The sequence below is a fragment of the Solanum stenotomum genome, chromosome 11, assembly GCF_019186545.1.
Source record: "Solanum stenotomum isolate F172 chromosome 11, ASM1918654v1, whole genome shotgun sequence".
Taxonomy (NCBI): Eukaryota; Viridiplantae; Streptophyta; class Magnoliopsida; order Solanales; family Solanaceae; genus Solanum; species Solanum stenotomum.
In genome coordinates this window covers 53,791,025-53,801,116 of record NC_064292.1, presented here as the reverse complement: position 1 = coordinate 53,801,116, position 10,092 = coordinate 53,791,025, and the positions used below count along the sequence as shown (strand labels likewise).

Sequence of the window (10,092 nt, the reverse complement as noted above, 5' to 3'; positions counted from 1 at the left end):
TGGGGTCCTAATAATTACAATCTATATTAGTATATACTAATTATATGTTTTTTTGACAATCTTAAGAAACAAGATAAGATTGACACTTTGGAATTGTTGATGATGATGATGCATGACCAAACAAAAGTTCTTTGACTTCATCATCTTGTCTTTGCTACCATTCTACTTCTCATTTCCTTAGGACTCTTATTTTCTTCATTTATTCGCATTCGATATTTACTGTAAAGTCTAATTAATTCAAAGTTAAGTCAAAAATCTTCTACAAAGTTTGATTAAAGGTACAAGTAATTCTATCCTCTAAAATTTAGATAAATAGAAAGAAACCACCTGATATTTTTGTTTACCGCAATGGCGCAACATGATCAATTTCTAATGATTTTCCTTCAAATCCAAGCTAAAATCCATTGAAACTTTGGATTTTCATTTTCTCCCTTAAAATTATTGCAAAACTATAATTACTCTTTTTTCCTCGACAAATAATTTAGAAAGTTTATCCTTTTATACTTTTCCAATGCAAGAAACTGCCTTTTAGAGATCAGATAAACATAAAATTAATAAATTTATTATATTAGAGCCAGATAAAAGTTTCACAGATTCTAAACAGTAAACTTTACAATTGATATCCTGTAAATGTCTGATTGGAGTGAAGCTTACTTTATTGCTCTTTTTCCAAGATCCTCATCTTTCCTCAATCTCTTTTTGTCATGTTTAAGTTTTGCTTCAATTTAGACCGAACATGACTCACCTACAGTTTATCGAGAACATGACTCTAGATAAGAGAATATAGGGATCGAATTAAAATAAAAAATTAGTAGGTAGTCGAGCGTTGTCGAACATGGCTCATCTGCAGTTTCTTTTATATCTCATTCTAGTACAGGTCATGGGATCAACAAGACTAGGGAACTAGCCATGATGGCAATAAACATTCAACTTATTAGTCTTCTATAAGTAATTTGGACTTTTCCTAGAGCAAAAGTATGATAAAGATGTGCTTTTGTGAGATAAAGATTGGATTCTAAAAGGTGTGTGTGTGTGTGTGTGTGTACACAAAAAGGAGATGAAGAGTGATTCAGACTCCAGAACACAAAAAAGATCATGTGCAACATTTTGTATTACAAGGCAACAACAGCCCATGCTTAGTCATTTCACAAAACCTCTGACATCCCATATATACAATGCCAATGAGAATTTTGAAGCTTCTCTTGAATGCTAATAGTTGTCAATGATTAGATAAGAACTGTAACCTAAGAAAGAAGGAGTTTCAATCCCCATGAGACGGCTAAATAGTTGAGCCATCAAGGTTGAAATCCAAACTACAATACTTGGTGTGATTCCATTCCACCTGCTTATATATGGCGAACAAGATTACCTTGGCAACCTGCCTGCTCGTGGGCTTTGACAGACAGTCTGGTGGATTAGTGAAGGTATGCGTAAGTTGGTCAGGACACCAAACATGACTATATTGAAAGACTATTTATGATGCTAGAGCAAGAAAACAAAAGATAAAAGTAGAGCTAGCCGCATGTCTTAGGCTCAGAATGGAAGCAAAATCATTCTGATACTGCGTCCAAAATCAGTGGCAAAGAACAACCATAAACAAGTAAGAGTTAATAACATCACGCTTACTAGAAAAATGAAGCAACATGGAACTGCCAAATATGTGGAAGCTATGTCAATCATAAACCACTAGCAGAAAAGACCACATGCCTTCTCAAGAAAACATTTTGTCATATCGACGAGCACAACTGTATCGCTGATTGGCTGATTGCAGAATATTTACCATCGAACAATATGTGTTACATGTGCTTTTTCACTACTGAATCACATATTACTCCATCAATAAGTTCTAGTGAACCAACAACTTCAGAAAAAGATACGTAGTAATTTGGACGTAAGAAAACTTGCAAAATCATCATAAGATCTCGAATCTCTTCGTGTGTCCTATATGGCTTCCTAGAGAACTCAACTGTACATTTTCAATATCCTGCGATATTTGACATGATGCATGAACCATTTTAACGATTCAATGATGTTAGTAACACATAACGACCTTAGGGTAATTCTATGCACTCATTCATATTGAGTTGAAGTACCCAAGCCTTAATACTGGCGGAACATACCTATGTCCTACATGTGCTTAAAGGAAACTCCTTAAGAGGTAGTTAGGATCCGACTGACAATTGCACAAGGCTATATGGTAGACACAGAGGTACAAAAGAGATAAGGCATACAACCTTCAAGTATAAGATATATGGCCTTATGTGTTAGGTGTTGGTACATGATACGAAAAGGAGATAATTGCAATTGGAAACATAGTCAATAAGGTCTATATTAGTGCGCCACACAACTGTACATGTTAGGGAACATAGAAATTTTGTCGTGAAGTTTTTAAATAAGCAATACAGAGAAATAACCTATCACTTCTCAATTTCTATAATTTGTCCTCAACTTTCAAGCTAATTGTACTCGATATTCATATCCTTATGGAGTCCTTTACAATCAAAAGAAAGAAAATATATACTCAAAAAGCATTTGCCTTTGCCTCTAAAATCACCACCATACAGATCCTTCTCCATACATACAAAACTTTTTAAAACTTTAACATAAACATATGAGACAATCAGTATCTACTTAGTCCATAATATCACTAAATAACTAATTCTATAGTTGGAGTCGGACAGAAGTTTCTATCACATATCAGAAATTGCCTTAAGACATATCAAGCTTGAAATGAACCCAGCTGAGAAATGCCTACTACATGCATTCAGTTTGCCCTTAGAGACTTCCTTCTTCAGAATCAAAGGTACAAAGAGAAAGAACTAAACAACTGCTTAGATATCCTATTCTACGCCATAAATAAGCATCTACGGTTCAGCTTCTGCTTCACTTCTATGCAATTTCTGTTAACACTAAAACATTACGAAAAGAAATGGCTCCAACTAGAGTGGAAGGTATACATCAACTCCAACTAGTTTATCATTGAAGTTTTCTTGAAAGACTATGCCTTTCAGCATGTGCCACCATTTCCTCATATCAATCTTGCTGTTAGCGAGAACACAAATCACACTCATGGAGTTGGTTTGGGTGTGTAGATGATATATACCTTAACTATTGCAGCTAAAATAGCTTTCTTACAAACAAAAATATCAACTTTTAACAGCAAGCCATTGCACAACCAATTTCCCTTCAGCTCCTCGACCTCGAGGAACTTTATTATAAATTACTGCACTGCTTAGCTCCACTATCCGAAATTTATAATCCAGATTAACACCAAGCTTAACACATAGAACAATAAAATTGAAGAGTATTTCAAGTTCAAATGATTACCAATTCTATATCACACTGAAGAATATACAATTACAACACACATGATTACATAAAGCATGAAACCCTAAGAATCCATTAACCACATAAATCATCTTTACTTCGAATTTACCACTGCTAGGGTTCTGACTTGCTGTTCTCTGTATCGGTGCTTGAGGTAACATTCCAGAATTTCCATAACGCAGACGTACCTCTTCATCTCCTCCAGCTGTCGGCTCAGCTCCGCTTCCCGAGCCCTAGCTCGCTCTAACCGCGCCTCTGTCTCAGCTAACCGGTCCCGGAGGTTTTCAACTACCACAGCGTTCTCGTTCGCCGCCGGTAAAGTTCGGGCCCGGCGGGTCGGGTCGGTTAAGTCGTCTTTTTGACGGTAATCGTTGACCGCCGTAACACATTTTGATTGGGAAATTTGGAGTAGTGTTAGGAACTCGTGATTTAAAAACGAGAATTAGGAAAGGTGTAAGGGCTCGGTAAAATTACGAGATAACTTATTTTAGAATTAGTTATTTCGAGATTATGATCTTTTAACATTATATATGACTTAATCCATCTAATAAATTTCACCCTTTATTACTTGAGTGATTCTTTGTTAAATTTTATTTGAAGGGTGTCAATATTTTATCCTCTATTTTATGGTAAATTTCACGCTAAGGAATTTCTCACAAAACTAATATTCGAATTTGATTTGTATACGATGACAATAATATAAAAAATATAATATCAGATCATGTATCTCAAATCTCATTAAGTGGAAATTCACCACGTATTATGTTGTTATCAAATTATGTATGACAATTATAGGGAAAAGACATAAATTCATTGTTGAACTTATTTCGAATAGTCAGTTACAAATTTAAACTATTATGACGATCTATTATACACTTTTACTATTCAAAAGTAAATTTATTTACCTCTAAAGCTAACATGACAAAAAAAAAACGCATTTGAGAAAGATAAATAAATTAATCAAATCTTTTTTCCACCCCGACCCCGCCCCTCTTCTTCTTTTTCACACCCTACCCTTATCTTCTTTTTATTCTTCATTTTTATTTTTATTTTTCATTACCTTTCATACCCGATTTTCATCCATGTCACCCTACCCCACCTCCCCAGAATCATCTTCCCCTCCCCTTCTCTCCCCTCCTCAATCATTTTCTATTTTAATTCTTCTCCAATTTCAGCATATCTATTACATCTGATTTTTCTGTTAAACTTTGTTGGTGATTGATAAAATTGATGTCTGCGTTTTAAAAGAAATTAGTGGTGGATTTATTGGTGATGGGTGGTAGGTGGCAAAGAAGAGGGAATTGAAGGTGGTGAAGAAAAAAAATTAAAATTGATAACGGTGGAGGTGATATTTGAACGTGAATTTTGTACTTTTTAATGGTGATGATGTGATATTAGTGATGAGTTTAGTTATTGGTGTTGAATTTTGTGGTGGTTCTTTACAAGTTTTGTGGGGATGATGGTGGTAGTGTGCCTTCAATGGTGAGTTTGATTGTATGTGGTGAAATTTGTGGTGACTATTTTAATTTTTGATGGTGAAATATATGAATATGGTACTAATATGATGGTAATGGTGGTGGTTCCATGGCGGTGTTCCTTGAAGAAGAAATAATTGAATGACATGTAGATTTTTTTTGAAATCTTCCGGGACATCTAATGTGGTAGTGAGATGACATTGACGTGACACAAGTATGATACACCTCACATTGTGAGAGTAGTGTTATACGTCTTATAGGTAAATAAACTTACTCTTGAATAGTATATGGTGTAATTGGTCAAATGATAATTTAAAAATGTAACTGACTTTTAAAAACAAGTTCAAGGGTGAATTTCTGCAATTATAATTGCTGATGTTATATGAAACTTCAAGAATAGATTATACACGGACCCTACGACTACGTCATAAAGTAAAATTTCTTAGTAATATCCACTACAGTAACACATTATTTCCAGGAACCAACCAAGAAAACAAGAAGCAATTTCCACAAAGTGTATTTTCCAAGAAGGTTCATAGGAGCTACATCATAACTTCAATTGACAAAAAGTCCAAGTCACTAAAATAATTGACATGACATTTTGTCCCTTTATATTCTTTAAACCTTCTATATATATATATATATATCTAATACACAAAGATAACACACACACACACAAATTCAGTATACACAAACTAATTGTAAAAGAAGAACTCCAACTACTTTCATGACAAACTCTACACCATTCACATTACAATATGTTCAAACCTTGTTGATCATATTCAATTTTATTGCTTCAATATATCGAGCATATTCTAATAGTCAATATTCGTTCTTAGCTTTCATCTTTTTCATATACTTTAGTGCTTACTTGGCAAATCACTTATCGTCGATATATCGAAGCCTTCCATCGAAAAATAAGTCTTTGGAGAAGAGTTTGTTGGGATTTGCTATATGGTTCTTGTATTCTTCCATTATTTTTGGGTTTGTGTATCAATTTTATCCATTTTTTGGATTTTGGGCTGGTCTACCTATTCATGTTATAGCCATAATTATCAGTGGAGTTGTGTTTTATGACTATGTTATTTGTGATAATCAAGATGGAGATAATGGTCATAATTTTAGGTATTATGGTAGTAGCAATGATCAAATGAAGATGAGTTATTGTGAAGAAAGATGGGAGGTCATTTGGGAAAAAGTTTGAGTTACTAAGGACATTTCAGTGCACTAAATTCTATGTACGGAATTCGAGATAGAACCGAATCACTAAGGTTTATATATTGTACGCAGTATTACCTAAAAATGTTTTAATTATTAAAAAGTAATAAGGCATGTTTGTTTGTACACAGAGTACCAATCTCAATGTTATGTGTTAAATTTCCCAAAATCAGTTTGAGAAAGACAATTATATGTAAGTTTGAAAATGAATCCAAATTAAAGCTCTTCAAATCCAATAATTATATATTAACTAAAAATCAAATGAATTTAAAAAGGTTAAGATGTAAATTAAACAAATTGTTTTTCAAGAGAACAATGACAAAGCTAATTTGAACTTCCCAAAGTAGGGAGCAAGAGCTATAATATTAGGCAGGGGTTTGGTGAGCCCAATAATGTATGAGTTAATAAACTTGACTATTTATAAATTTCAAATTCCGATATCGCCTCTAATAGAAAAGAGTGCGGAAATTTTGAGTGTAGTAAATATAATTAACATACATTATCACTTTAATTTATGATTTAATCATAATAAATTAATATGATTTAACATAAACACGTGGACTTATTTGAGAAAACAAAAAAAAAACATTTAGTAACAGAAGTAGATATAACTATGATGTAATTTGTGACATACAAGAATTTGATTTGTCTAAGTCAAAATCTTAAATAAAAGGTATAGTGGTTTATATATAATTGTTATATAAGTTAAATTTGAAAATGTCATAATATACAACTCATAGATATTAAGGAACACTAGAAATGATTCTGCGGATCATGGGTAAACATTAACCAAATGTTATTAGCTTGTCTCCTCCTTTTCTCATGACATTAAGGAATAACCGATAATTTTTTGGGGCTTATTGATCAACATGTAACATGTTATAATATGTTAAATTTCACCAATAATATAAAAACTCTATCAATCGCTATCAATACATATATCATACAAATTCATTTGACAGATGGACTTGGATAATTTTCTATGTTTTATTCGGAAAGAGCTAAAATTTCTATCGATCACTATCCACATCACTATATGTATACAATACAAATTCATTTGATAGATGACTTGGATGTTTTTCTACGTTTTTATTGGTCATATGCTATTTTCTATCAATAATATAAAAACTCTATCAATCGCTATCAATACATATACTAATACAAATTCATTTGATAGATGGACTTGAGTGATTTTCTACGTTTTACTCGGTAAGAGCTAAAATTTCTATCGATCACTATCTACATCACCATATGTATACAATACAAATTCATTTGATAGAGGACTTGGATGTTTTTCTTGGTCATATGCTATTTTCTTATGAGTAAAAGTTTTATATATCAATAGTTTAAAACGATTTGAATTTTTAAAGATAATTATATGTAATTTTCTTGAAACATTAACCTGTAATCTAAATAAAAAGAATTTTTTTTATAACAAATTAAAATATACTAACAATGCGTAAGAAAAATAATCTTTTACGCTATCCGTGTATATATTTATTTACCATATTACCCTTATGAAAAGTAGTAGTAGTGAATTTCCATGAACCCACCAAGAAGCAACAAACCACATCTTTCAACTACAATATGAGGCATCTTCCAAGAGAGTGCAAAGAAAATTCTCCGAAGTCTTTTTCAAGTGATTTGACATAAAAATTGTCCCTTTATTCTTTATTACCCCCCCCCCCCCCCCCCCCCCCCCCCNCCCCCCCCCCCCCCCGGTCCACCCTTATATTATTCAAATATTTCATTTTCAAACTTCATGCATACAGCAATCAACAACCATCATCATTATTGCTATGGAAATGAAAAAAGAAGAAAAAACTCTCCTCCATTAACAACTTTTACACCATTCACATTACTTTGTGTTCTACCCTTCTTGATCATAAATTGAGAGTATTCTAACCATCAATATTTATCTTTAATTTTTTTCTTATTCGTATATTTCAGTTATTTCTTGGCCAACTACTTATTGTCTATAGCTCAAAGTCTTCTACCAAAAAAAAAATAAGACATTTGGAGAAGAATTTGTTGGGATTTGCTATATGGTTCTTATTTTTTTCCCATTATTTTTGGGTTTGTGTATCAATTTTATCGACTTTTTGGATTTTTGGCAGGTATTCCCATTTATGTGATAGCCATAATTAGTAGTGGAGTCATGTTTTATGACTATGTTATTTGTGATTATCAAAGTGTAGATGATGGTCATAATTATTGGAGGTGTTTTGGTAACAATGACCATATGAAGGAGAGTTATTATTATTTTGAAGAAAAATGGGAGGTCAATTAAATACGATTTATTATTTTGAATAATACATGTGAATTCAATTCTTTCATGTAATTTTGTTTGTCCTTGATCCTCCAATCGTAATGAAATTATGCATTATTTTTGTAACGACCCTCTTAGTCGTTTTATGTATTTTAATCATTATTTTTATATTAGCCCTTTTTAGTAGATTTTCTAAATAATTTATGACTTACAAGAATGAGTGGAATGATTTTCAGATTTAATAAAATATTATTTTGTTGCTAATAATAATAGAAAAGGAAAATAAATAAATAAATAATAAAAAAAAAAAAAAAAGGTAAATGTTGCTGGCTGTTGTGAACAACAACAGTTCGCTCGCGCAGCCGAGGAAAAGAAATAGAAAGGGTTGGAATACTCACCTGCGCCGTTGACAAGAGCATTCAGGTGAGAATTGTATCTCCAAATCTAGTGATTTCACAATTAAAGGCTTAGGCGAGAGAACAAATATATTGCATTGACGTTAACGAAGTAATATGATAGTGGGATGGCAGGAGATTGTTGTTGTTGTGCATATTATTAGATAGGATTCAATTTTTGATAGTTAAATATTGGTTAATAATGATTGGCAAGACCTTAATCTAATGATTAGGTAATAATGGCCTAAATGGTTGGAAGGAATATTGGTGGTGAATTGATGATTTCATATTGTAACTTCCAGCGAATGAATTGAGGATTCACAAACTTTATTCGTCTTTGATATTTTGTTCTTTATCCGTATACTTATTATATTATAATTCAACTTTTGCTATATTGAAATAAGTAATTAAATATAATGGTATAAAATTATGTAATACCATTAGGTTGATGATATATGGAGAAATTGGAACTTAACCCTAGACTTGAAATTTGGAGAAAATTGAAGAGTTGACATGTTATTGGCATCAAGATTAGGAATTTGATTATAAACTTGGGTGAATTTTTTTGGCCAAGACTAAACACATAGTAATATGAGTGTTGTTAGTTTTGGAATCTTATTGTGGTCATTTATTTGAATAGATTGCATTTATTTGGAGCTCAACGAAAGTGGAAGGCACAAATGCCGAAGTGAATTCTTGATTATTTGAGGCAAGTGGATTTCTAAACCCTTGTTAAGTGTATGGAATTCATGTATTTCCTTGTAATATGTGTTTAAGGTACTGAGGCTTAGTGATGGGTTGACTTGTCCACATTGATTAATTCTAATGATGAAAAAGGGATAATAAAAGGCAATGTGATAAATTGTTTGTGTGATGTGTTGAGAATTGTTTGAAAGGCTTGTTGAATCATTGTTGATGTTGTATCCTGATTGTCTTGTTGTGAATTGTGCAATGTTATGAAAATAGTCATCTCCTCATTATTTGTGTGAGCATGTCATTTGTATTGTTCTTAGACATGGTTGTGACATGTGTTATGTGCATTGAGAAAGAATAAGAAAATAAAGAGGATGTACCATTTCGAGGGACGTATCGCGCGCCGCGATGGATACTATATTTCGAGGGACGTGTCACGCGCCGCGACGGATACTATATTTCGAGGGACGTATCGCGCGCCGCGATGGTTACTATTATCGAGGGTCGTATCGCGCGTCGCGATGGATGCATGGACAGATATGTCCCCCATGGGTCCCGGACTGAGAGACAGCGGGTGTGTATCATTAGGTCAGACATGCATCACTATACTTGACATTGCATTTCATTGCATTGCACTTCTTTATTATTGGTGAACTTGATCTTGTGTGTTGCTGATCTTGTGAGTGCCTTTCTATGGAACTTGTGACTGATGAAT

The 10,092-nt window shown here is 32.9% G+C and overlaps 1 protein-coding gene across 1 annotated transcript; it reads right to left on the bottom strand.

Annotated features, from left to right (window-relative positions):
- Positions 1 to 3,247: 3,247 nt before the first annotated feature.
- Positions 3,248 to 3,731, bottom strand: LOC125843772 (protein SKIP34). The gene is given in 2 exon segments (XM_049522971.1): positions 3,248 to 3,685; positions 3,687 to 3,731. Coding segments are annotated over 2 exon segments (294 nt in total). The 5' UTR covers positions 3,717 to 3,731; the 3' UTR covers positions 3,248 to 3,421.
- Between the last annotated feature and the right edge of the window lie 6,361 nt (positions 3,732 to 10,092).